The 27820-nt window shown below is 41.5% G+C and overlaps 1 protein-coding gene and 1 long non-coding RNA gene across 4 annotated transcripts in view; one reads left to right on the top strand and one right to left on the bottom strand.

Moving 5' to 3' along the window:
- The first annotated feature begins 1020 nt into the window (after positions 1–1020).
- On the top strand, positions 1021–1867 carry LOC147600850 (uncharacterized). The gene is made up of 2 exons (XR_015258523.1): positions 1021–1102; positions 1577–1867. It is a non-coding gene; the product is annotated as an uncharacterized LOC147600850 (long non-coding RNA).
- A 137-nt stretch (positions 1868–2004) lies between these two features.
- Positions 2005–27820, bottom strand: part of ZNF827 (zinc finger protein 827) — a 110950-nt gene continuing 85134 nt past the window's right edge. For 2 of the 3 annotated variants that reach the window (XM_086747501.1, XM_086747500.1), the window contains exons 9-14: positions 15874–16011; positions 14152–14323; positions 12473–12639; positions 9262–9453; positions 8991–9168; positions 2005–6147 (exon numbers count right to left, since the gene is read on the bottom strand). In XM_086747501.1, the coding sequence (XP_086603627.1) occupies positions 5340–6147; positions 8991–9168; positions 9262–9453; positions 12473–12639; positions 14152–14323; positions 15874–16011 (1655 nt within the window). In that variant the 3' untranslated portion in view covers positions 2005–5339. Of the gene's footprint in view, positions 6148–7860; positions 8005–8990; positions 9169–9261; positions 9454–12472; positions 12640–14151; positions 14324–15873; positions 16012–27820 lie in introns of those variants that run through there. The other variant, XM_086747502.1, reaches the window with a different exon arrangement.

Genomic DNA, 27820 nt, shown 5'->3' on the forward strand with positions numbered 1-27820 from the left:
AACAGCCCCAACTCTCTCAGCCTGTCTTTGTGAGGAGAGGTGCTCCAGCCCTCTGATCATCTTTGTGGCCCTCCTCTGGACCCTCTCCAACTGGTCCATGTCCTTCTTATGTTGGGGGCTCCAGAGCTGGACACAGTACTGTGCTGTCCTGAGAGGATCCATAAACAAACTGAGATATCTTCTAACACCACACTTACATTGGTCAGAAAAGACAGATAGGGACAGGTGCATTCATTAGCTAACTGATCAAAATTGTGCAGGTCTACAAGCATGATATGGCCACCTGCTGCAAAGGACAATGGCTCTTTGTCACATAGCAGGGTGTGACACTAATACCCCTATTTGGGTGCACGCAGTGTTCTGTCAGATGTATGGTTTTTGGTCAAGCTAGACAGGCTGATGGCAAGGGGACAGTTCATGTTTTGGTTGAGACTGGGCCTGAGCTTTTAAAGAAAAGTTTACAGTAAGACTGAAGGGCTAAAGCTACTACAAAACTTACTTGCACATAGCTGCTAGCTGACTCCTTACACAGGCAGGGTAATGCAGTCAGCTCAGCCCCCTCCTGCAGACGTGGAGACCCTGTCAGACAGCACTGAGTGTATCGCTTCCAGAGACAGCTGCGTCCCCTCTCCTCTGCCAGCCCAGGTGCTCTTTGACTCACTCTCTGCACTCTCTGCTTGTTTTAACGGAACACTTGAACCTACAATCTTACACCCCTGTCTCGGTTAAATGACCAGTTACAGTAATTTACAACAGAACTGTAGCAGTTTACACAAGCAGAGGTCTGTTTTTAAACCATCAAGATACAGTAGATCAAACTCTGAAATACCATTCAAAATTAGAGAATTTGCATGATTGTCTTTTAATTGCTAGGATAACTATTTATGTTTATGTTTAGTGTAAAAACCCCCACATAGAATATCACTGTGTATTTTCTATTACAGATACAGTGCAAGAGGAGAGAAAGACCACCTCTTGAACATGACTTACCATCCCTGTGTCACAGCTAGGGCTGCCCTCCCTTCACCTAACCAGTCACCCGCAAAAGGAGGAGCAGTGGGTTCAACACGCAGGCTGTGAACAGCCCACGTGCTCTAACAAGGTACTGAGAGAGGCCCTGAAAATTAGTATCCATACCCCAGCAGAAATAACCATAAGAATTTTTCAGTTGATTAGACATTAACACTGCCCTAACTGAGGGCAAAGGGCAATCCACATGTATTTAACGCTAACATTAATTTAGCTGAGGATAATTTTTATCTGACGAATACCCAGATTTTCCCTTGTTTAGTGTTTAAATACTGTAGCTTCCTTTTAGAGTGTTCAGTAGCTTTTCTTGTTCAGTGAGGCAATAATATCTTTGCTTCTTGGAAATCTGTCTGCTTTTAGGATTTCCTTCTTTAGCCTCCTCTGTGCATTTTAATTATTTCATTAATCTTTGGTGGAAAACAAATAGCTTTTTGTAAAATGCTGACAAAATGCATACATGATATTTTTACAATTTAAAAAAAAAAAAAAAAAAAAAGACTTCCACTACCATCTTTTAATGCACTATGTTCCTTTATTCACTGTGCAGCTCCTCTTCAAGGAAGGAGTTCTCCTGATTTCACTGGGGCTACTCCCAAGCAAGGCCAAGTTCACCCAACTGCTGCTTCAGGATCTGATTTTTGGACTGCAGGGCGTAGGGCCAGGGAGCTCCATCACCCTCCTGACTGAGCAGACAACTCAGAAGAGACACCGTTCCCTTTGCAGAACTGAGCTGGCAGGTTGGTACAAGTACAGAGCCTACAGGGAGAAGTCCCGTAGCCACCCCAGCAGTATTTGCTGTATCACTAGCAGTAAGTAAAGCTTTCCTTCGCAATTTCAACCATTGATAAGCTCTTACCTTTTTTTTCTTCATATCTTCTTTTCTTGCAAGAGAATCCTTTCCCCCTTCCTCCAAACCAAGCCTAAATCTATTTAAGGTGAAAAAAGAGAGGAAGGAAAACCAAAAACTAACAAGGATATAGCCAACCTTTTTAATTAGAGTATATTGTACTTCCAAACTGGATACACTAGAAATTGGCAATGCAACATAAGATGCAAAGGAATATACCAGTTACTGTCAAAATGACCCTGTACAGCCTTATAATGCAAAAAGCTTTATACAATACAAAGTTTTATTAATGTACACAAACCTTGACAGAATGATATTTGAACATAATACAACAAGTAAAAAAAAAAGACAGAAGAAAGAAAAAAGTGCTGAGAACTTTTAACTGAATTACCAAATGGAAAAACACGCTAGCTTTCGTTAAAGAATGCATAGTGAAAACCAGTATGAAATTACCTTTATGGTGGGGGGAGTTTATCAGAACTGTTGGTCATTAGTCGGTAGGGGGAACTCTGGAGAACATTCCTTGCTTTAGCCTTGAACTGCAAACCAATTATTTTAATATGCATGAGCTCTGATAAATACTGTATTTTTTTTTTCTTAAAAAAATAAAAACCTCCTAACACACTTTCCCTTACAGAGAAAACTTCTATAACTTGCCAGAAAGAATTAATTTATCTTTTCCAAAGTGCTAAACAAATTTCCCAGGTACATTAAACATTACTATGTCAGATACAGGTACAGTGGAGCATTGTCAAACATGCAGCATTCACATGCTGACCACTCGTTCTTGGAAGTTCCAGCCCTATTCAAACTGCCATTTGGTTTACATAAAGTGTCCTACTAAGATTCTTACTCCTTCCTCTCAAGACAGCTGTACTTTGCCTCTCGATTTGAAAAATAAGCTTTTTGTTTTGAAAGTGTTTGCTCTTCTATGGTGGGGTCAGAGATATACACGTTGAGTGTAAAGAACTGGTATAGTTTCTAGATGCAGACTGCATATTTCATGCTGCTGAGATATGAATTTTTTTATGCTTTGAGTACTTACTAGTGGAGTATTTTCTATTCTGTCTGTACTCCGGGGCAGGGGTGGCTGGGGAATTACCAGGAGTTCTGATGGAGTAAAGCATGGCAAACAGGGCCCTGAGCTAGGTAGGTTGTTTACAGGTTTACACACACTTTGGAACAGATGGCTTTTCTCTACTGCGTAGACAGACAGAACTGCCACATGCTCATTAGAACCAAAACTGTCTGCTGGAATGTAAACAAAACAGTGGGACTTTTCTATCCTTTCATTAATAATTCCAAATGATATCCTGCTACTATTTTGGATATTTCCCCCTTGTAAATAGCTTCCAGTACCTTAACAGGAGTGCACAGATTAGGATGTCCTCCCTGAAGAGGAAGAATTTGGTCATGACAGTGGAGAATGTTTGGCCATCTCAGTGCAAAACAAATGTAGGAATCTTGCAAATAGCTTAAATGATGCAAATTTTGCATCAAAAAAGTATTTCTACACAAGCTTCGCTGAAGAACTAATCAAGATTGAGTTATGTTTCTAGTTGTGCATGTGGCTAAGAGCCCTTGGGGACCAGAAATGCCTTCCTGAACAGGGGTGTTGCTTTAGTGCTGTCATGAACAAGGGGTTGGCTCCAACTGGCCTGTCAGATCCCCTCCATCCCACAACAACCTGCAGAAGTTGTTCCTTCAGGACAGCATGAGGGTGGGTGGATAGCACGTTAGGTGTGACTCAGGGCACCTCCTACAGTGGCTTGGCCAAGGGACAGAGAAGGGATTCTGACAAAAGCGACGTCAGACGTTTCTAATACCTGTGAAAGACAGTGAGATCCGAATCCAAGAGACACCACGGAAAACAATAATCCAGTCAGAAAGCATTCCTGTAAGTCACATGATAACTTTGAAATGTTTCATATTTTATACTTCCAATTTTAATGCAGAGTATTTTTAATACCAATCTTTCTTCCTAGATATTAAGTTGTCTAAGAAACATAAACTGATTAACAGTCGGTTAGCTTCTCTTCTTTGAAATCACTCTTGGCATTGAGATTAACAAAGGTTATACAACCAATCCGCATTTGCTTCTTCCTGCAATAAAGTGCTACATAGAACATGTCATTTTAATGACCACAAGTAGGAGCGTTAAATAAGTATGAAGTTAGCTTCCTAGCAGTGTACACTCCATCCGCCATTAACAGAAAGGAATAAAGTATTACTGATAACACGGAGGGTATTGCTAGGACTGTAGAATTTGCAAGTGCAAGTGAAATACTGAGGGTATAAAAGAGAACTGTACGGTTCAAACAGCATCTTTTTATAGCTTTATATTTCAAAGGAGTTACTGGTACCTTTTTAAATAAACAGTCGTCTTACCTTCATCCCACAGATGTTTTATTATTATTATTTTTTTTGCAAGTGAGAAACAAACTAGTGCAAGACTAAAGCACTGTGCAAAACTGCCTTTTTTTTTTAGTCTGAGTATTTATACCCAGAATTTATCCATACTATTTTTTGAATCCCCTTGTTGGATTTTTTTTTTTCCACCATAGAATTCTAGTTACACAAGTTGTTCCAGCAAACTAAAAGGTAACCACTGCATAATACAGTATATATATATATATATATATATATATATGTAATATTTATATGCCCTTTTAAAACAAAAGATGTATGTTATGTCCCAGATGCAGTGTTTGTTACACCTGTGTAACAGTTAAGAATTGGGCCTGCTGTGTGGATGTGGCCTGCCCACGCTACGTATGCATGTGTGTGTGTTCATACACATGCTTTTCATTGTCATGCTCTCATCCTGCAGCGCTGAAAGCAACCTTTTCCTCATCAGTTCCACCCCAAACCCTCAGACCTTGAAAACTGAGTACAAGGCATCAAACAACTAAAGGAAGCCGCAAACAGCACTGAAATCATACACCAGTCCACCCTGAACCAAGCGTTACACCTTCCACAGCTCTACAGTTCAGGGGAAGACGGCGGGGAGGGAGGGAGCAAGTGCATGAAAAGGGGAAAAGAAGAATAATTAAATAAGCCAATACAAGGGAAGTGCAAAAGCAATGTCATGGCACGCTACAGGCAGCCTCTCTTTCACACACCCGCACGCACACAAAGCCCAAAAATAAAATGCACCAATATGTAACCTTACAAGTGCTGATTGCCATTAAGGACACTCTTTTTCAGCTTAACAAGACAAAATAGTTTCTTAGATAAGAGTACTGGGAACATGCCTCTGAAGGTAGAAGTACGCAGTAGGTCACCTCTTTAAGATTTAATAAAGCAGCTTTCATGTCAATACAATAAGTATACACACAGAGCCATTTTCTAAACCTCACTAATGATATAGTACAAGTGTCCGTTACCTCTTCGGTCTGGGTTTTGCAGCAATGTATACCTGCTGGGTTTGTTGGGGTATTTTTGGTACAGAATGTAACTGCCCTCAGACAGTTTCTGCCCTTTCTGTTAGTCCAAGGTAGGCAAGGAAGGAGTGTTTAGGTGAAGAGGCACCTCCCGGTGCAGTCTGAGGTCTGGGTGGATGGAATGTGAGATCATAGTGGTTTTTGGGGAAAAACATTGTTAAAGGAATAAGGTGGGCAAACTCTGAGTTCCAGTATTTATCAAAGCACAGGGAAGTGCCATTGATGGCCAAGGCTTTCACTGCCAAGTTTGGCTCTGCCCCGCTGCCCTGTGCAGCTGACATAGCCACTGTTTGCAGAGCCTGGGAGGCAGACATAACTGAGAGGGGTGACAGGAGGTTTCTGGAGCTGTTCACTGGTAGGAGTGGACTGGCTTCCTTGGAGGTTGAGTACTGGCCCTTCTTGTCCTCTTCAGAGCAGTCCCCGTTCTGGTGCTTCTTCACGTGGCGGCTGAAGACAAAAGGGTGGGTAGTCTTGAACAGGCACTCGTCGCAGCTGAAAGTCTGGCGTGGTGCATGCTTCAGTTTCTTGTGCAAGTTGAGATTGTCTTTGCGTTTGCAGCTGTAGCTGCACTGGTCACAGTGAAAAGGGCGCTCACCAGTGTGGACACGCACATGTTCAATCAGCTTGTTGGCGGTCTTGGACAGGTAGCCACACTGGTCGCACTTGTAATGGTTGCCAAGGCGGTGCTCTCGGATGTGCATCTCCAGCTCCAGCTGATTTGCTTTCACTGTCTGGCAGATCCGACACTTGTACTCCATCTTGTAGTGAGTCTTCAGGTGGCACTCCATCGCTGCAGGGCGGTTAGTGGAGTAGATGCAGAATGGGCACCTGGCAACACAGCAAGGAAGGGCAGGGAACAGAGAAAAGAGAAGTCACTCAGCTTGAAGACCTGCATTCTTGGATTAACCCTGTCATTCAGCCCCTCTCTGACCTACTAAAGAGAAGAAAAAGGCACTTAGTCCTCCCTGTAAAGCCGCTTTAGAATACTTGGTTCACCTTGACACATCTCTGCTTAGAGGAGGTTTGCCCACTTAACGGCGGTAGAGCTCACGCGTCCCTAGGAAAACACTGACTCGCTCTGAAGGAGCATCCCTTTAAACTTCCGGCTTACCTTGATGGGGAAGATTCTGCAAAGCAGGCCAGGTAGTGCAGGGTGGGTGACTGATTCACGGGTACTTTGTGTAACGACATTCCTAGTGTTTGCACGAAGTCACTTTTGCCATTTTTTTCCATTAAGAAGTGGTTTAAAGTGAATGTTTACAGATGAGTATGAAAGCAGCTGTTTAAGTAAAGATGGAATAAACTTGTAATACCACATGTACAGCAAAAGCTTAGGAAATTCCTTTTATGTGACCGTGAACAATAAACTTGCTGAGTATCCTGCTAGGAGCAGCTGAAAGCCAGTTGGTTAGGATGATTTGTAGGGATTCCCATTTCTGGGAGATGAGCTAGCCATGCTCAAAGGGGGCGTGTGTTTGGCAGTGTTTGCCTACAGCCTCCTCTGCCACGGCAGGAATTGTTCCTGTGTGGGAACAGGATGTGGGCTCTGCTTACTCACAGCAGCAAGCGTCCGGACCGGGGTGGACGTGGCAAAGGGCCTCACCCCTGGTTCCTGGACCAGGAAGGGCCGAGAAGGCTGGAGGAGGGAATCTTGAAAGCTTGGAAGGAAGCCTGAGCTGAACAAGCCTGGACAGCAAACAACCCCAAGCACACCCGCTTTTGCTTTATGTAGCTAAGAGGAAGCTGGCAAGCAGGGCTACCTGCCAGGGATCTCTGCTGTATTAAGCAAAGCGTGCTGCCTTCCAGAGCTAACTGGTGAGCTAAGAGAGAGAAAAAGATACAACTACGGCACCTGGCTGCTGTCTTACAGATGTCTCCACCTGCCGCTGATCTGCATTCACTGTTTAGCATGTCTGCCAATTGTGCTCTAGCATTTCAGGTGATTTCTGAGCAGAGATCCTCTCCATGTCTGTCTTCCCTTGCTACAACTGCATATACAGGTTTAATATTAATCTACCTAATCAGGAGACTTTTGAGCACAGTGAGTAATACAAGAGGACAAACGAGTACTAAATCATCCAGACACTTTTCCTGATGCACGTCAAGTACTCTGATCCAGAGAGGGAGCCTGGCATTGAGGCTGCTAACATGATTAGCTCTATTGCAACAGAGGACTCGGCTGTCAGTGCACACATACCTCTCCTGGGCTGGGTGCTCTCTGGATCAGAATCTCAGATTTTGACCTGGAGCTGGAGGAATCATGTTTTTTTCTCTTCCCCCACAGCAAACAGGAGACAGAAAAATACAATTTACTTAGATCTCTTCAGGCTCTTCTGGATGCCTTAAAAATAAAAATAAATCAGAGCTTTTTCTTAGGTGCAGCTTTCAAGGTACCTAGTAATTACTTGAGTTGGGCAGGAATAACTTATGTAGACTGAGAAGCCCACTCTGTCAGGAAGGTCTGAGTCATAGGTCATGGTTTTTCCTTGGTAAACAGAACAAATTCTGCGCAGCTGAAACCCAAAGTGCATTAGACAACTGGTCTGCATGTCCAAGACAGACATCCCGTCGTTCTGGCACACTGCTTGTTTCTCAATCTGGTCCTCTTCCCAGATTCAGTCATCACATCTCAAGTGACCACAGATCCCAGTTCATGGAACTACTGAGCTGGAGACCAGACGCTGCCTGGCAAACAGAACCAGTTTTCAAAAACTGCAGTGCAAACCGATAGAGCTGCTCGTGGTAATATTAAACGTGGGACAGTTTCAGTGCACTGAAAACTTCAGTTTGCTGAGCAGGAGCAACAGAAGCAGGGAGTCCCGTGCTGAACCCTAGCTGGGCCCAAAGAGGTTCCAGCCTCTTTTCATGCAGCAGCTGGAACAGAGACCAGGGGGGTGCATCGTGCGTAACGTCACATTGCCTGCCCACAGAGAGCAAGCACAGGGCCCCAGCAGTCACTCCTTCCCTCAGGGGCCTAACTTTGACCTAAAGGCACCTCATTCTCTAGAAACACTGCTCTGCACCAACAGACCTTAAAGGACACCACCTTAGCCAAAGCCAAAGGGCATTTTTCTTACAAGACCGTATTACTCATTACATGTGAATTTATACAATAGTGATCATTCTGTGGCTTGCAAACCAAAGCAGAAAGCATCAAAGTTATTAATTCTTGGAGAGGACTGACTTTGCATTACAGTCTACAAAGGCTATAACCTTTAAGGTTATAACTTCATACTTAGTTGCACAAACTGTACAGAGTTTAGCTTCTTTGAGCCAGGTGCAGAATAGAGCTTGGGCTGTGTGCTCTCCTTTGCTCTGATGCCTTGAAAAAACAAACCCTCTTAGTCTGCCAGCACCTCTGTGTAGTGCTGCCTCCTTCTCTGTAGGACCCATCACGTACTGTCTCCTATTTGACTGGAAAAGGGAACGGACCATAGTTTGCTACAGCGCTAACACCAGTGGATACTGCCTCTGCTGCTAGGTTACCGATCTGCCATCATCATGCACGCCTACGCTGAGGGACTGGGCTTGGGTCATCTAAATAAAAGGAAGCCCCAAATCTGGATTACCAGACATTTAACTAACCCTTTCTAATTAACTTCCTTTTGTCCTATTCCCACAGTATTAGAGGTGCTTAACACAGTAAAAGTTTGTGTACTTGCTTTCCTTACTTGAGCCCACCGGTGGGGACAGTGTGGCATTTCTTGTGCTCCAGTAATTGTTCAGGTGTCTTCATGAACTTGTGGCACACATCACACTCGAACATCCGTGTGATCAGGTGGATTTGCAGATGGCGCTCAAACATATTTTTTGTTTTGCAGACGAAGTTACAGAAAACACATTCAAAGCCTGAAAAATAAACCAGGAGAATGTATTCCTTGCTTTGTGGCCAGATGGACTGCATAGAAGGTGACAGTTTGTATTTGTTTAGTGGTGTTTTACCTTTCTCTGACTTCTCGTCAGTGTTCACTGTGGTCTGACTACCAGGCACTACAGAAATGACTAGCAGGTTGTTTGAACCCTTGTTTTTTGGGGTTACATCTGCATCTTCTTTGCTGTTGGCAGAGTCGCTCAGTGCTGACAGTGAAGATGAAGATGGACTGTTAGATTCACTGGGTGTCTTCCTCTCTTCAGCTGAAAAACAGGAGTAAAGAGCAATAACTAGTACAGCAGATTAGATGGAATCTCAATGGTCCTGGTTTAAATTTCAGGAAAAATGTTTATCTATAAAGTTAATTCGAACATGCTTATAAACAGGTCTGAAATTAATTGATCTGTTACAAAATCATAGTTGCATCTCCTTCTTTTTTTATTAGCATGTACAACAGCACACTTCTCAGTTTATCCTAGAATTGTGTCTGTCTGTAGAGGTAGTGGGAAGGAAGCATGCGACTCTGCCTCACAACCAGGCTGAAAAAATCCCAAGAAAACATTTTGATTAGCTCAGAGTTCAAAAACAACGAAGAACTTGTCATTTAGAAAGGAAACAGAGCTTCTGTAGGTTTAGGGTGTGGAAAGCAAAAGTGCCGACTGCTCCAAGCTAAACTTCCCCCACCTTTCTGTTTATGTAGGTCCAGTGGGTAAATTTGGGATGAAGGGCAAAGGAGAATAATCTCACTCATTGCACTGAGGAGCATCCTCAGTAATCATTGTAAGAGATGACAGCATGGTCTCAAGATTTACCTGTTTTTATTAGGACCTCTTATTGAAGATAATTAATTAAAAAACCCCCATTATTGAACTGGTTCTAAAGCTGAAGCCCAGAGTTTCCTTATGTGTGCAATAAATGTATGAAGTTCAAATCCCAAACCCTATCACACACTAGAAATGACCAAGAGTGAGAGATCTCATATGAGAACTGCCGTAAGCCAACAGGGCAAGGATGGGCAAATTACTACCTCCCACCTATGTCTTGGTTTAATCACAGCTGTGTTACAAAGAGACTTTACTAAAACTTCATATTCTCTATGCGGTGAAGTTCCCTGATCAAGGCCTCTGCAAACAGCAGTACCTACGTGCCCAGCTCTAAACTGACAAGTGGCACCTTTAAGTCTAAGATAAAAATGTAGGAATGCACTAATGAAATCTGATGACCCAAGCTGTCAATAGGGAGGACGACTGGGATATCATACAGAAAGATTCACTGACCTTGGGGACCAGAGCAATAGAAATTGAATGAAATTTAATAGTACGGAGTACAAGGTTACAACCTGAAGGGCCGGTAACAAGAATTTTGGCTACAGATGAGGAGTGCTTAAGTTGGAGACAGTCAAGGAAAACAAAAGAAGAATTTCAGGAGAAAATGGGATGAATATGAGCAATCAGTGTGGGGGAGCCCTCGAGGAAGGTAAAAATGACCACAGAACGTTACTGTGTGAGTTATTCCCAGTAGCTGCTGCTGTTTCACACTGCCACTACTACTTATTTCATTTCACCATGTACAGCTGTGATTGCATATGTTGAGAGCAGGGGTGCCAACAAGAACATATGCAGTGAGGGACTGGTACAGTGAGAAAACGGTGTTTCGTATAAGAAAAGGCTCAATGTACATTTAGAAGGGAGAGGGTTGTTCTCTCTATATATACTAAGTGAATAAATACTGCGGAAGGAGGGAAGAAAGGTGGAGGGAGCAAGAGGTGGACTACTTTTTCAGATAAAGGACAGGTCTGGGACAAGAACAACCTATGTGTGTTTCCATTAGCAGTAAGATACATGCTGGAAATTTTTAAAAGGTCCCTAATCTTTAATGCAGGAAAATCCGCAGCTGCCTGTCTGTAGAAGTCATTGGTTTAAAATAATTATACTTGTTTGAACACATATACCAACATCCTTACAAATAGGCCTTTGTGACTTGGTAACATCACAGGATAAGGGACTGGAGTCAAGTGACACAGAAAATCCATTCTATTTTTTACTCTCTGTATTTGCCATATTTGTAAGCATTTGGCTGAATCGCCAGCTGAATGGCTTGGTTTGACAGGGTGAAGGAAGTACAAGGGTTTTTTTGTCTGTCTTTAAAAGACAAGCAGCAGCTCCAATTTTTGAGGCCTGGATAGGAATATACTGTAGAGCACAGCTCCATTGTGAGCTCCGATGCAAGCTTTTCACCTGGCTGTGGGCAGCATTTCTTATTTGCCTTGACTTCCTATATATGAAGTGGAGTTAGATGCAAACTCCCCAGATAGCAGGGAGTAGTGCTGAGAGCTCTGCTGGCATACAATCACTTGAGAGCTTTCCAGTAGTTTGTATTTCTGTAGTTACATTCAACTTATGTATCGGTGACCACAAACAACTGCATTCTTCTCACCCTTCTCCTTCTCCACCCCTCCCTCTTTTCCCAATTTTATTTCTGGTAGGGCAGGAAAAGCAATTCAACAATGGAAAAATTGTGCTGGATGCAATTCAGGTTCACTATTGTGAACGCAACTGTTAGTAGTTTAGTAGCCTGTGGCAGCAAAATGCTTCTGCCTGGTGTTATAAGAGAAATTAATTAAAGGGATTCTAATTTTCTTCTCCCTAAATTATGCCAGACTTCATTAGATGGACTGTGCATATGGAGCTTGTTTGAAAACCGCTAGTGCTATTATCTTTAGCTATTAGGTGAACAGGACCAGGGAGAGAACACATGACTCGTTCTGTTATTTAATATAAAGTTACATTTATGGTATTGCTGAATCACAGTGTCAACTAAACATCAGCGTGAAATTCCAAACTGATAGACTGCAGAGGCAAACACACTGAAGAGCGAAGCTCAACGTATTGCATGTTTCAGACTTACAGCCAGGTATGCACAATTAGAAGTCAAAGTCACCTTATCATCACTGGAGTCAAACCAGATTTCGATGAAATAGTAAACCAGTCAGAAAAACAAACAAAGTATGCTGACTTCAACAAGGGAAGGGGATTTGGGGGAAAAGGGGAAAAGGAAGAAGGAGGGCTAAGTAGTCCTTCATTTATTTCGCTAAGCTTGAAAATTGATCTGCACTACTAGCTTATTTGCCTGGCTGGAGTCCAATTCACTTCAGCTTCGAGAGATCAAGCTTTAATTAGCAAGCGTTTCAGTGAAAGTAGAGTGCTAATGGGAAGTGTGAAGGTTGCACCTAAAAAGCAAGGAAGAGAGAGATCACTGCAGCTGGGAGAGAGGGATCATCACCTGTGTGCTTGCTGTTGACATGAGCCTTCATATCTGCCTCTTCCATAGTGACAAAATCGCATGCTGTGCAGCAAATGGAGAACATCCACTGCTCTTTATCCACATGGAGGGACATGTGACTGACAAACTGGACGTTCATCTCCGTCTCAAACCCACACACATGACAGCTGCAGGCAGAAAGGAATTCAAGAGTAAGAAACATTAAAAACCAAACCACAAACAGAAGCATATTGCCTTTCCCTGAATTTGCAAGGAAAAACTCACTGCACAGACTTCTTCTCTTCCTCACTGTTGAATGTTCACTGCAAAATTCTTTTGTCTGCTGAACTGCCTTTGAACTGATGGCCATGCCAACGTGATTAAGGGCAGGCACAATGCAACAATCCTGTACATGCTATAACGATGCTAAATAATCATAAAGTTAATTAAAAACTACAGATTCCAGATGCTGCGCATCACCTAGCTGATTCCTTTGGGCAATAAGAGGCATTGCAGCTTTGCCAAGACGTTTAGTACGGCTGATACACTGACAAACGGAGAGCTTGCTGCACACTCCAGGAGTTATTTTCAAGCCCTGGAATGGTTCCCGTGCCAAACTGGGATCTTCTGCAAAACTGCCTGGCAGTTTCAGTGTAAGCAAGTAAAAATGGGTTCAAACATTTCTTATGCTTGACTGGAAAACAGCAGTCATCAGCTATGCAAATAATTAGCAAGGATAGAGATTTCACAGCCAGTGCGTAAACAGAGTGATAGTGAGAAGCAATGGAAAGGACCCTTTAATTTAACTTTCTTTGCAGAATTGTCTTCTTGCTTTGATTAAGCCATTAACATTTAAAACAAACCAAAAACATTTAAAAAGGTGTATACTCTAGGGCATTGTTTTGCTTTCCCAGGGGGAAGGACTCCATAATCTAATCCAGCAGGTCTCATTTATTTCTTACTTCTATGATTTTGTAATTAAATCTGCTCTTGGCACTTTGACTAAAAGTAAGAGTGATTTGGTAATCTGCTTGGCCACTGGAGTGCATATCACAGTTTGCAGAGCGCAGCACAGTGCCTGTAACAAGGAGAATGTCCAAATATCCATTTTATCTGGGCAATTCCTTTTAATTTTTCAGGCAAATTCTCCTAAAGGTTTTCTTGCTTTCGTCATGTTAGTCACTGAATGTATATACTGCTAGCAAATGGAGTGTACATTGCTATAACAATTCTTATTATGCTTAATTTCATAGATTTGGCTGGTAACAATGGAGCTGTCAGAGACAATTTTAGCACACTGCTCTAGATTTGCCATGAATCTGCGTACACAATGGGATGTTTCCAAACACAAAACTTAAATGAACACTGCTTAACAAGTTAAAGAGGCTTCTAAGAGCCCATCTGTCTCACAAAGCCATTAAAAAAAACAAAACAACACAAAACAAAAAAAAAAAAAAACAAAAAACCCCAACCTGACACCAAACCCCAGAGTCTTTCCCAATGGCTAGCCAACTCAAACTGCATGAGGCAGCCAGCTGGGTTTTGCTGCTCAGCCTAAGTCAGATACGAGCAAGACAAATACTTTGATCGCAGTTCCATCCTGCGACACCAGAATGGTGGCCCTGTAACACATCCTTAGCAGGCCGGCAAGACATTGAGATTCCAGCGTCTTGGTGCACAGCCCTCGTCTGGGTCCTCACCTGTAGTAATAAGCGTGCTTCTTTCCATCGCTGCCTTCAGAAGTGACAGCGCTGACAATGTCCTCGGTGTCTGTACTCACCAGCTTCACAGAATGGACGGTCAGGTGCTGGTTCAGATTAGCACGGCACTTAGCAGCATAGGGGCACAAGTGGCATTTGTATTTTCTCTCTTCTGAAAAAGAAACAGAAAACCTTAAATGTATACTTCATTTTGAAGGAAGTTATTCTTAAAGCTGCCAGTAACCAAATATACATTTGTTGTATATTTATGTATACATTGGGTTTCTCCAAGCAGCTTTCAGAATGAGGTACCTTGGAAGCTCAACATTTTAGAAACTTACAGGAGTTCACAGCAATTACTGAGAAAAAACACCCTAATTTGGAGGTAGTTTAGGGCTAATTATTTTTAACTGGCTCTACCATTTGTAGTCAGGTAATATAAAACTGTATAAACTGTAAAACTGGGGCAACTACTGCTCTGAGAGCTGAAGCAGAGCCAGTAGAGAAACAGGTCAATAACCTACAACTACTTCCATTACCTAGCATCTTTTATTTGATTTTTTGGGTCCAGTTATTCTTGAGGTTGCCTGTGTGATCACTTGCAGAGAGTTGATGATTGATGATTTTGTATTAAAATCTGAGGGTGGGGAGGAAAGGGAACGCTGCACCATTAGGCCAGTTCCGAACACAAACTAACAAAAAAACCTCCTTCTAAGAACAGCTGAAGAAATTAAACAAATTCATCATGAGTTTCTGATGCTTCACAACTTAAACCAATTTAAAATAAAAATGATTTTATTTTAAATTAACATTTATAAATCCTGGCAGCACATTTTTTGTACATGCCAGACTTTCTTTTGCAAAGAGTTGATTAAAATAACCAAACATTACATCAGCATTTACAACCTTTCCCTTTGAGGAGCTGCTGCTCTAAATTTGAAATGCAATGCTACAAGCATTAGGGGAAAGGCATTTAACAGAGCAGCTTAGGACTAAGAAAACCCCATAGCGCCTCAGAACAGAGCATTTGAACCTTTTCAGCACGGCTCTACTAGACAGTACAGCATACCCTGGCATTATACCAACAATATTTTTCAACACTGCATCAGAAATTCTTGCTTTCAAGTCTTATTTTGTGCAGTGCACCTCAGCAGGCTGACAAGGTGCATCTTCCATATAAAAACTCTGTTAGTCTCAGGTGATTTGAAGCTGATTCACTTTAAGAAAGTTGGTATGGGGTAGAACAGCTCCTGTTCCTCTCAAAACTGGATGATGAGAGCAAAGATGAATGACAGATTAAATCCTTTCAGTTTCACCAGATCTGAAACACCAAGGCCAAATCTTTTGTTGTTCAGTGACACCTCCAAAACTCATCAGGTGAAGGTAAGAAAGGCTGTGCCTTCTCTTCAGAACTGCATTAACAGGCTTGGTTAACCAGCTGATATCTACCTGCTGGTCTACTGGAACCTGGACAAACTTGAATTTACACATTTTGTAAAGATAAATTTCAAGTAGGCTGTAAAGAAATAAAATGTTAGTTAATTCCCTGAACACCACTCTGACATTCTGTTCTGTTTCTGTGCTTGGCTCTGCTCTACCTACAAGAAGCTGAGGATGGCTCACATGCTCTTCTGCTTACCTTCTTCCCCCTCCACTTAAACAAACCACGACGAACACACCGATCTCACTGCTGTAACAACCAACCACAAAGCACTGACCTACCTGTGTGCAGTGAGAGATGCCGGGACAAAGTCTGCTGGCGACCAAACACTTTTCCACACACGTCACAGGGAAAGAGCTGGTCATTAAATTTCCAAGATGGCAATCCATTTCCCACCTCCAGCCCCAGCTTTTCTGTTTCTATGCCAAAAACCACATGAACAAAAAGTCATATTTTAAGAACTCTGAAGACTTGCAGCTTTCATTCAGTAGTCTTGTAGGTGTCATATAAAATGCAACACCTCGGCTGCACACTGTGTGATCTGGCACAGGAGTTCACGTAAAAAGGAAACTCTCTGATGGAAAGGACACTGATCTTTCATACAGCATCTTTCGTATGTACTCTAAAGCAGATACTTAGTCAAAGCGTTCTAGACATGGACACAGTCAAAGAGTTAAACCAGATTACATAAAAAGAGAAAGTCATGAGTGAGTAGGGCAAAGCATTAACCTCTAATTCTGTTTTTGTGGAGAGATCACTCCCTTGGCTTTTTCAATTGCCCAACTTTCCCTGGTGCATGAAGAAGGCCTAGTCTGAAACAGTGGACTGTTTTACACTGGATTATTATTCATGGCTGAAGGAAGATTTTCAAAGCTTTTGTTTTCTACTGCCACAGGAATTTTTGCTACATGAGCAGTCTTACATTGAAGGAGAACAGAAGATTGCTCAGACAAACATTAAACCAAGAGGACACAGCACACCAATGAGTGGGTGGCATCTAGGGTAAGCTCTACCCAGCACCTACTATCCTTAGGCACCAAAATCCCCAGCAGCTTAGAGGGCCATCCATTGAAAAACCGAGACCCAGAGTGAGCCATTATCTTTAAAAAAGCATTTTTAATTGTTTCAGGAACAGAGAGAGTCTGCCATACAAACAGGTAACTCCACACAGAATAAAACACAGACACGAAGGCACTCTGTAAGGAAGTAAAGATAAAAGGATTGGGAATGAGGAAAAGAAAAAAAGGTACATAGCGCTTCAAGAAGTTAAAAGCATGGCCAGTTTTGATCTGGACAGAAGGGAACAGAAAGCCAATGGAGACTGGGGATAGCAGTGATACTGCTCAGCTCAGTAAGAGAAACTATCAGCAATCCTTGTGTAAGAAATATTCTCTGCAAGGGTCCTGTGCCTGAGAAAGGACCACTGTTGTAAGAGGCGCACAAACCTGCAAGGGTACTCAGCAGCTTTCCAAATACAACAGCCACTGATGAGAGGGCTTGGATTAAGACTTACTTCTGGTAAAAGACCTTCTATTTCCACTGGAGTGAAAGATGCAACATGCAGAACACCTTTCTCTAAACCGACACCGCCTGTGGGATTGCAGCCCAGAGCTAGCTCCACCAGTGCTTGTGTGCATGCCGTGATGGAGAAAAACCATTTGGCTGGGATTTTCAGGTAAACAGGAAGAGAGGAGCTGAGGACACGAGTACAAAAACATCTTATTGAGTGTAAGTTACTATCACTCAGGTTGGCACAAACCAGCAAAATCTTCATCCGATGAAGCACTGAGGAATAAACTCCACTTTGTACAGGCAGCCCCTCACTGAGAAAGTCACCTACCACTGCAAATTTGACTTCCATGTCTGAAAGAGTCTCTGCTTCACCAATAGGTGTCCAGCCAGCTCCACTGTGGTTTAGGCAAAGAGCTGTCAAATACTGTAGTTAATTTAAGCAATAATAAAAACAGTGCCTCATTTAGGGCAGAGATTCCACATAGCAATCTCAGCTCGTTTAGGGACGGTCATACTTGCTAGCTCTTTTTCAGCTCCTTTTCTCCTGTGACCCTGTAACAGGCGTGATATTGAGCACACCAGAGGAATTGTGAGGCACCTCGGTGTTCCCACCCAATAACACATTTCTTAAAAGAATTTCTAGTTAGAGAACAAGTTCTGCCTTACTGTTCAACACAGTAATTTTGTGAAATTAAAAAGGAAGACCCCCCCCCCCCATCCCCTAAGGGCTGTAAGCAAGAACCTCCAAGAACTTCAATAAAGAAGATTCTTTTTGTTACTATCCTCATGTTCAAAAAAATGGGAAAATCTGACTCTATACTAATGCTACAGATATTTTAGCAGAGCTTTTTGAGTACATAATCAAAACAGTGCTTCAAAAGAGGAATATAGTAATAATTATAAGAGAAGGTCACAAGGGTGTAGGTTGCTTCAATACAGTCACAACAAAAAATGAATTAATTGGGACACATACCAAACAAGCAGGCTCAATTAAGTAAATAAGTCTCTTAACAATTCACTTCAGCATTAGTCATCAGCCCTCTTTTATCTCTTAAAAAGAAGAAATATAATATCCTCTTCCCTGTGGTGGATTTATAGCTATCAGTTCTGGGAAGCTCATGGGACACTGGAAAAATATCAGCTTTCTGATTATCTCAAGCTGGTGAAAGCTAGTTCCTTGCAAAGCAGCTGCGTATTTTTCATTGATGCAAAAGAGGATACCATAGATGTTTTGAAAGTACTTCTGTTTACTTTAAAGATTTATTCCTGGAGTCCTAACTACAGTGCTTCTTTCTTCTCTTTCGACTGAATCTTCTTTCTGTAGCAAAGTGTTTTTTCTATTCAGCAAGCTTCTTAGCTTGATCCTGGCAAACCAGAGCTGGTCTGTGGTGCAACAGGAGCCTCAGCACTCTGTGGAAGATTTCTTAGCTCCAAGGGAAACCACCTACTTCCACCCACCTTACCCTCTGGGCAGATTTGTCTGCAGCCTGGAAAATGGAGCTGTGTGTCCATACAGTGGTCCAGAAATCTTCCCAGAACATACCCAGCAACTAACCACGCCAGTGACCTGAAGAATCAGGTGAGTCAACATCCACATTCAATCCTTGGGCTCTGTCTCTAATGCCGGGGAACAGTGTTTTCTGTGAAGTGAGTACAAGTCCAGTGACTCCGAGACCATAATACTGGTTTGTGCACAGCGTTCTCTGGGTATCCCAAAGCACTCTACCAAGACAGTCAGCATCGTTCTCCTTTAAGGATACCTTACACAGGCCAGGAAGAAGGACCAAGACCAACTAATGTTAAATGATGAATCACCATTGTGAGAGATGCCCCACAGACATCCATCTTTCACCATGACATCCCTATACTAAAATGAAGGGGGGGTAAAAACAAAACAAAACAAAAACAACAGCCTTAACATAAGATTTATAAGATTTCTGCTTCAAATGGATACTCCACAGCAAATTCCAAAACTTCTTGTTAGCAAAGCATACATGATAAAATACTGACATTATTAAGTAATAGACTGCATTTCTGTATGGGTTTTGGAGTTTAAAACAAAATATGCTTAGTAAAATGGAAGGCCTCCCAGTTCTTCAGTACATCATTCAAAAGTAACAGATTAAGACTCAGTATGTTACAGGCTGGTAATAAAATTATTTAGGAACTAAAAATTTATGTAAAGGTAAAACTTAACTCTCAATGAAATTTAGTGAAATACATCTTTATGGACACTTTTCCTGCCCCTCTGCATCACTTAGTATCATTTCCCTACCGACCCCAAGTCATTTTCATAACGAGTAGCTGTGTAAAGCTGATCATCCCAGATGGGGTTACACACTGCCAGGACTGTCACCATCCGTGTTTTCCCTGAGGTGAGGATAAGGTGGACATCAACTGCAGAAATACTGTTGTCCCTCATTTTGCCCCTCCAGATAGATTAATTTCTGGCAACCAAAGCCCAGTGGCTTGAGCGAGTTACCATTTAGTCCTTTCCTAAGCTGCTGGGCATCATTCTGAACATGCATGTATTTTCAGTTTTCACATTTAGTGATTAATTTTTTTCTCTTATCCTCAAACTGGCAATATCAATATGGAGAGTGCATGAACCATCCCTTCTGTAAAGCCTTTATCCTGACTTTTGTCAAGAAATGCTGAGAGAGGATACCGTAATCTGGCTGAAGCCGTAACTGAAGAAGAGAGCAAAGTGTGACCTGAATACATAAGTAAGTGTCTAGAGTCACCAAATCAGCCTTGTGACTGCTAGTAGCTGCCGCACACACAGAGTTCCCCAGGGACTGCCTTTGGACCCTGATTTTTGGCACTTTGATTACTTATTTCCTTTTACTTAGCTTACATATTCTGTAATTACTGCTTCACAGTGTTTCAGTACTACATTACATTTTAATCTGTGGTTCAATGCCTACCTTTCCATCTTTATACCCGTAACTGAAAGAATTGAAACCACTATTTAACTGAAAAAGACAAAGCTAAGAAAACAAACAAAAAGTATGCTGGAGTGTCATTCAAAGAAGATAATTCATATTTGTGACCTTTGCTGGTTTACTGTCCGCTCTCACATCCTATAACTCACTTGAACAGCTGCTTCTCTGTTTCATCTTCACACTTGCCTAGACCTCGGAAACAACAAAATCCACAAGGGCAGATCCTTATGATCAAATGGAATCCTACAGATATAAATTAAATAGATTTTCCTTTGCAATAAGTATTCCTTAAAGAGGTGAAAGTGAAAGGTGCTGATGAGTTTTAACAAGGAAGGTCAAAATTTATTATCTCTCCATTCTTCTGGAAGTGTATGTCATATTGATACTTTGGGTTATTCAGACACTTTGACACCACACAGATGGTCAAGAAGAAATCAGGTAAGTAATTTTGAAAGGGAAATGAACAGAAGTCCTGTGAAGGGAGAAAAATAGAGAGTGGTGGTTAGACTATGTTCAATCAATCCTGCTTGCAAGCCAAATGCAATGAAGAAAACAAGTTAGATGTCTGGGGGACGTGGTGACAGAACAGCCACCCAAGGTGAGGCTGAGAGCTAAGAGGCAGAGGTGGCCAAACTCAGGACAGGAGGTGAACTGGGAAAAGGTAGATGATAGCTGGTACAGGAAAAGTGGAAAGGAAGCGTGCAGTACCTCCCTCCTTATACTCGAGGGGATAAAACTTGATGCGAAGAATACAAGACGCAGAAGGAAGCTCCCATGGGAGAATGCATGTAAAAAATTCCACCGAACCAGAAAATAAATAAGCTGACCTAGAAACAGTGGTGGACAAGGTAATTGGGTTTCTAGGAGCTCATGGCAAGAGGATGAATGCTATCAGTAGTGCAGATGTCCTGCAGCAAGGCACCTCACTTTGCTCTTAAAGACTCAGGACATTAAACAGACATCAGGTAACTTTTGGGTACTACCAGCCTGAAGTGGATTGCTTCTAGCTTGTCCTTTGCAATCTTTCAAGTACCCTGTGTTTACCCAAGAGGCAAATATACTGTATGCAGCTTTATATGGATGTCACAAAAACTTGCTCCATTTGTAACGTTATTTCCATTTTGTTAAATCTAAAAGACAAAAAGTTCAAGAAATTACTTATTCAGAAACAAGGTATTCAGGTCAAGCAGTCATGCAAACACGGCTTTAAAAACATATATTCTGTCAAATAAAATTTCTTTCCTCCTTCTGTCTGCATTCATCTGTGTTATTATAATGTCTTCCTACTTTCTGCAGTGTCCCCATCATCAAAGATGCATTCTGTTGCTTTGGAGCTTTCTACTTACATGTTCATCTATCACCTCTGACAAGCACACTGTATTTAAAAATTGAGAACTCCATTTGTGAAATATGTAATTAAGGCTCAGCTGCAAGCTTTTTTGCCAAAAGCCTGTGAAAGGCTCACAGGCTCAAAAATATATTGACTATATGAAATTGCAGCACTCCAAATACTATATATCTTACTGCCTTCCCAACTTACTTTCACAAGGGTTTTATTTGTAGCACCAGAATTCTTATTTCTAGTAAGTCAGTTAAAATAAACTATATAATCCTTCCACATACCGTAGTTCCTGAGTAAGATATGCCTTGCGACTTATCTAAGGTATCTGTGATCCTGAGTGGTTCTGCAGTCTTCATTTGTCACCACCAGCATCACAGCAACCTGTCTGGTCTTATTTTAGGATGTATCTTTTACTGTGAGCAGACTCATCCACTATTAGCCACAGTTAAGCAACCGCTTTTTGGCATAACATTTTTCTATATGCTCCACAAAAATAATATGAATTAAGAAAACTTTTTTTTTTTTTAAAACTCAAGCTTCAGCTGAAATTGCAAGCTGGTTTGCCTGACCCCTTTATGGTGTTTTTTAAAATTCCTTTTTGTAGTTATTAACAGCAGTCAGTGCTGGCTCCTCTAACGCCAATTTAGGGGCAGCTGCTCAGACAAACCCAAGTGCCCCTGCGTGTGCTGTGGGCTGGCACCAGTCCGGGAGCCACCGAGCACTGGCAGCAGAGCTCTGTGCCCGAGCTGGCATGTCTGAGGCACGGAACAAAGGAAGACTCTACCTCGCCATGCGCTCAGTCACAACGTGCATCAGGTATGAGAAGTTATTCAAAGAGATTAAAAATACTCTAATAATAAAAAAAATAAATTTAACAGAACATTATTGCTGAAATAAAAGAACCCTAGTTCCACTTGTGGGGGGGACATGTACTTTTTGTTTCATAAGTCCTGAAAAACTGCACATAGTCAGTCTGAATGACAGAACAACTGCAGAGAGGAAGCAGAGAAAGTCTCCTTGCTAAATAAAAAAAAAACTTTACCAAATAATGCTTTTTTTTTTTTCCTCAAATACTGTTGCAAATATCTAACATTACTAGGGAGTATGGTAAAAAGCAGTAATATGATAATTTAAAATCCTTGATATGGAAAAAAACAGAATGATATTCTGATATCTATTCTGATATTATGTATCAGTAGCATGGTACTTAAGTTCCTCTGTCTAAAAACATCAACCATGAAAGTTGGAAATATGTCAATAAAGAGCTTGCATGACCCACGAAAACAAACATTAATATTGTGCACAGAAGTATTCCAAATGCACAATGATAGGCAATAACACTTGAAAAGGTCACTGAGAAGTGATAAAGATGTCAAGGTTTGTGAGAAGAACAAAAAAAAAAAGATGAACTTTAATGATGCCTCCATGGAGGAACATGGGAAAACAGTGAAGCCCACCTCACCTGTATAACTGAGCCCATTGCTCAAAAAGGACAGTTAGAAGCAGAGTGAGAAAAACAAAACCTGAGACAAGGCAAAGCCAAGGTAAGGACATGCTGACTTCAGTACACCGGCCAAAAAAGGAAGCCGTCATCGAAGAGTCCCCATAGCTCACTGCAGGGGCTTCAGGCGTTCCTCAGTCATTCACAGTGACAACAGTGAAGGTCAGTTTGGTTTCATGACTACAGATGAAGTAATGCAATATCATCCAGATGGAAATTAGTTTATTTTTTCCCCTGAAGGAGCTGAGGCATTGCAAAAAAGGGATAGGAAGCACCAACAAATCTGCTCCCCTAGAAGTGCTTTTAAAAGTTTACCTGATCATTGTTGGCCAAGAGAACAATCAGTCCTGTCACTAGCAAACAGCTCCATCATCATAACTTTACTTTTATTGCTTGTTTAGAAATAATAGCTGTTGTAAATAAAAGTTAAATTCTGCATCTATTGCCAGAAAAAAAACTGATAATGTACTCTCTGTTACCTTTGCTCAATATATTTTATTTCAATATAATGCTAGAATATCCTCCTGAAAGTAACGTCATGATAACTGTAAGATGTGCCATACAGAATGTATATAAGCTCTCTCCAATACATTTCCAAGCTGGTGGCCCTCACATTTAGCTCAACCATTAACACCACTTGTAACATTTATTTTGGGTGCTATAACATTGAGTTCCTATTAACTTACAAAAGAATAATTTGCTCCTATTGTTATTTTAGGCCACAATTAATTAATTTCCCTGATGCCAATAGGTTTCTACTATTTTAATTTCTTTCCTACAATTCTACTTAAGACACACTTCCTAAGAAACACCTTTAAAAACCACTCAGACACATTTGTGCACATTTAGGACCATTATGGTGTACGTACAAATTTTCCTTTTTTTTTTTTGTTACCGTGCCAATTTCTACTTGGAAGTCCACCTGAAATAGGGGTTTTTCTTTAGACATTCTTTTCAGCCTTCTGCATCCTTTTTAGTGAAGCAAAAGTTGCTGTACTTGAGAAATCATAAGTTGGTGACCAGAAACCTCAGAGGAGGAATGCAAAATAAAGCCCCAAATGCAGACTGAGTCCCTCTTCCTGCGCTGACTCAACTCACACAGAAGAGTCAAAACTAGATGAAAGTAACTGTAAACATTTGGCCAGATTCACCTTTCCATGTTTCAGCAAGCTGCCAGGGAAGGGCACGACCCTTCACAGTATGTGGTGGCTACTGTAAAAGAAAACATTTTTACTGCTTTTATTGTAGATTCCCCAAATGATAAGCAGTCAATCTGCCATCTTGAATCCCGTAATTCACTCTTTTAAGAGATTTACCTCTCTTCTTGCTCTCTCTCTTATCACAAGCATGTGCATCTACCTGCAAAGCATCCTCTCCTTCCTTCTGCGCTTCTCTCCCCTCTGCCTTCTGCTCAGGCTGCATTTGCAGGGCACTAATCAGCACCACCACTGCCCCAAACTCAACTAAAACACTCAGCAAACAGTAGGGCAAAATTTGTACCCTGACTGTAGAAAAAAAAAAAAAAAAAACTTCTCAAATTTGGTTACATTATTTTTAAACAACGGTCTTTTTATACCTATCTATCTGTCCAAACAGCCTGATGAATTTTCCATTTAATTTACTCTTAGGCAGAGAAATACTATCGAAGACAACCTTGTACAAGGTCAGATAAGTGAGGACTGGAGAGTCCCAAGGTAAGTCTAAAAAGAAATGTCAGAAATGATGTGTTCCAATTCCTTTTGCAGAGTGAGAAAAGTCATTGTAAAACCTGTCTTTCTATTTGAGGTTGGGCTGGTATTTGGAAAAGTTTCATATTCAGGAAACAGTCTGACTCAATGCTGATCTTCACTTTTACAAATACTCCGATATTAAGACAGACGAAAGAGGATATGAAACTATAGATGGCTTTGAATAAGGTGCGGAGTCTAAAACACAGCATGCTGAGTATTTATAAATGGAAAGCCTCATCTATCAAGTCTCTTTCAAGAGGTTATTTAATCACCATTACAGCTTTGCTACTGAATTTATATCAGAGAATTAAAGCTGGAAGAGACCCTCAGGAGGCCATGTTGTCTCTTCCTTGCCTGGAGGCACACTGGCCACACACCAAACGTACCCGTCAGTCCCAAGAGGTTCTTGTCTAACTTATTTTTTCAAAAACCCTCCCGTGACAGAGGTTCCACAGCCTCCTGTGACAGTTGTGCAAGTGCAAAACCACCCCACTGCTAGAAAGTTCTACTCTGTGCTTAACTTAGGCTGCTATTCCTTATTCTGCTCACATGAACAGGTCTATTATTCTTCTCTCAAAGCTGTCATTTTACATATTTGAATACCATTATCATGTCTCCCCTCTTCTTCTCCAGACTAAATAAAACACGAATTCTTCAACCTTTACGCACAGCTCATGTTTTCTAAACCTCTGACCACCGCTGTACATTGTTCTTGCATTACAGAGCCCAAAACTGAAATCAGGGCTCCAGCTGTTGAGCAGAATTACCAGATGTGCCTTACCAACAACATTCCTGGATGTTTGCCCTTTCTGCAATGTGTACAGTGTCTGACCAAGATTAATCCAGATTCCTCCCTTAAGTTGCGCTGCCTGGGCATTCATCCCTCCCCTTTCTTTATGGCACTCATCATTCTCCCAGAATCTTGTCCTCACTGAACGGGCTGCTATTTTCCAAACTGTTTCTTCAGTTCCTCAAGATAAGACTGAACTCTAATTCTGTCCTCTGAAGGCTTATGGCACCTCCATGCATGGTGCCACCAGAACATTTAAATAAACACAGTTTCTCTTCCATCATCCGTGACATTAATAAAAGGACTGATTAACACCAGAGCAAGCACAGACTCTTGCAGAACCACATGTGGTCCCAGGGGTTTGACAGCTACACTTAACCACTTAATTACAGTTGTACCTACTCTCGGTTTCCCTACTTACTATGAGCATGTTGTGGGAGGAAGCACCAAAAAACCTCACTCAACTCAAGAGGTCAAGTTTCTTTAAGGACCTGGCAACAACTATTTTTAAGCTTCTTTCCATACAAATCTCGAAGGTAATTATAGTTGTCCTTCCTGAAGCCAACTGCTGTTATTTTGCTGTTTTTCCTTCTTCCTTTCCCCAATACCACATTCTGTCTCTTCATGGTCGTTCTTCACCAAGTTGCCTTCTGTCACCTGCATCAAAACACAGTTCTCAAGAACTTGCCGGACAGCCTTGTGTCGTTCTGAATTCATATGCCAGCAGAAGACAAGGTAGGCAAATCCCACATTTCTCATTCCTTACTTTGGATGAGCGTAGCTGCTCAGGAAGCCCTTCTTAAATCTGACCTCCACTTGTGTTACATATTTATTTTAAAATATTGATAGTGACAATTATTTAACTTTTTAAAAAATCACTTGCAGTTGAATAACTATTAGAGACTCAGAAAACATATTTTAAAAAATGGTTGGAGATGCCAAAACCTGCCCTGTTTGAAACAGTAAAAAAACCTCAATTGCTAAGTTTTATTTTTCCATGTGGGATGAAACAGTTATCTCTGGCCATTTTCCTTTGGATTTGATGTTGGTGATCTTTTTTAACAGCTTTTGGTTTGCTGGGTTTAATGAATGGGGTCTAGTTTGGGTTTATTCTGAATGAAATCAGAAGGTATTTGTTCTGAGTGAAATTACTTTGTTCTTCTGTCCTTTACCATAAGGTTGATCCTGATTTAGGAGGCAAAAACATAATAGGGAAATAAAATAAAAATAAATATTTTTGCCTGTATGAGAAGATTGCACAGTATTAGAGGAAAAAAAGTTACTCTGTATAAAGGCAGCCCACAATAAAACAAGGATCACAAATTCTCAAAAGTCCCTTTCAAGACAGCCATTAGACATGGACCTGAATGTGTATCTTTTTGTCTATTTTAATTAACACCTTTAATCTTGAAGGTCCTGTAAATAATTGGCAAAATAATTAGTGTGGTAACTTCACAAGGAAAAGAAGTGAACTCCATATGCCCATAACAATTAATGCAAAGTCCTGCTATTTAGCATGAATTAGTATTGAGAGAGGGACTGGCCAATTTACCTGGACCTTCACGTGTTCCTCTGAAGGATCAGATCATATTCCCCTTAGTTGCTGTGGGAATGGCCAGTAAATACTGATTGTTGAGAAAAAATAAAACATGTACAACTATGCACACGCTGCACACTTCACTTGTCCTATTTTAGCCAAAGAACGCACTGTGCATATTTGAGCAAGAGGCAATCTGCTAATTTGAAATGGTCTGTTGTGCACAACAATATTTTCAGTTCTGAAGGGGACTTTGTTAGTAATGAAGACTGTGTGGCTGCTCAGGACATAGTCACTCTTACCATATCCCAGATCTGCAACACACATGCACTAGATGCAAACCTGTTTTGGTAGCAGACCCAGAAAAAGCTGCAAGGGAACTGTAATGCTGTAATCAGTTACGGTCCCGTTAACTGCACCAGAAATTTGGAGCCTTTTGCTCAATGTCTATAGTGCGAAGTAGTTGTCAAGGCAGCTGGGTGCGCAGCAAAAGAAGGCTGCACCCAGGCAGACGATCATGGGAATCTGAAGACAGGATGCGATAGATGAAAAACATGCTAGAGCCAGAACCACTGTCACACAGTTTAGCACTGAATTATGCTGAACAAATTCTGCAAAATCTGCCTTGCTTTGGAGAACTATGCCAAGCGCAGCCCACTGCTATGGCAGTCCAACGATTTCACCTTCCCCTAGAATCACTTTCCACAACTTGCCAGCTATCTGTCTCTTGCCATCAGACTTCAGAGAGCAATCACGATGGTTGACAGTCCCTAGCTGCCTAGAGAGTGCAAAGACAGAGAGCGTACACCAATCAATGTGTACCCAAAAGACAGTCTTCTTGTGTGAAGAATGAAAGTAAAATGCATGTTGG

This window comes from Chlamydotis macqueenii, chromosome 4 (assembly GCF_036417535.1).
Source record: "Chlamydotis macqueenii isolate bChlMac1 chromosome 4, bChlMac1.mat, whole genome shotgun sequence".
Lineage (NCBI taxonomy): Eukaryota > Metazoa > Chordata > Aves > Otidiformes > Otididae > Chlamydotis > Chlamydotis macqueenii.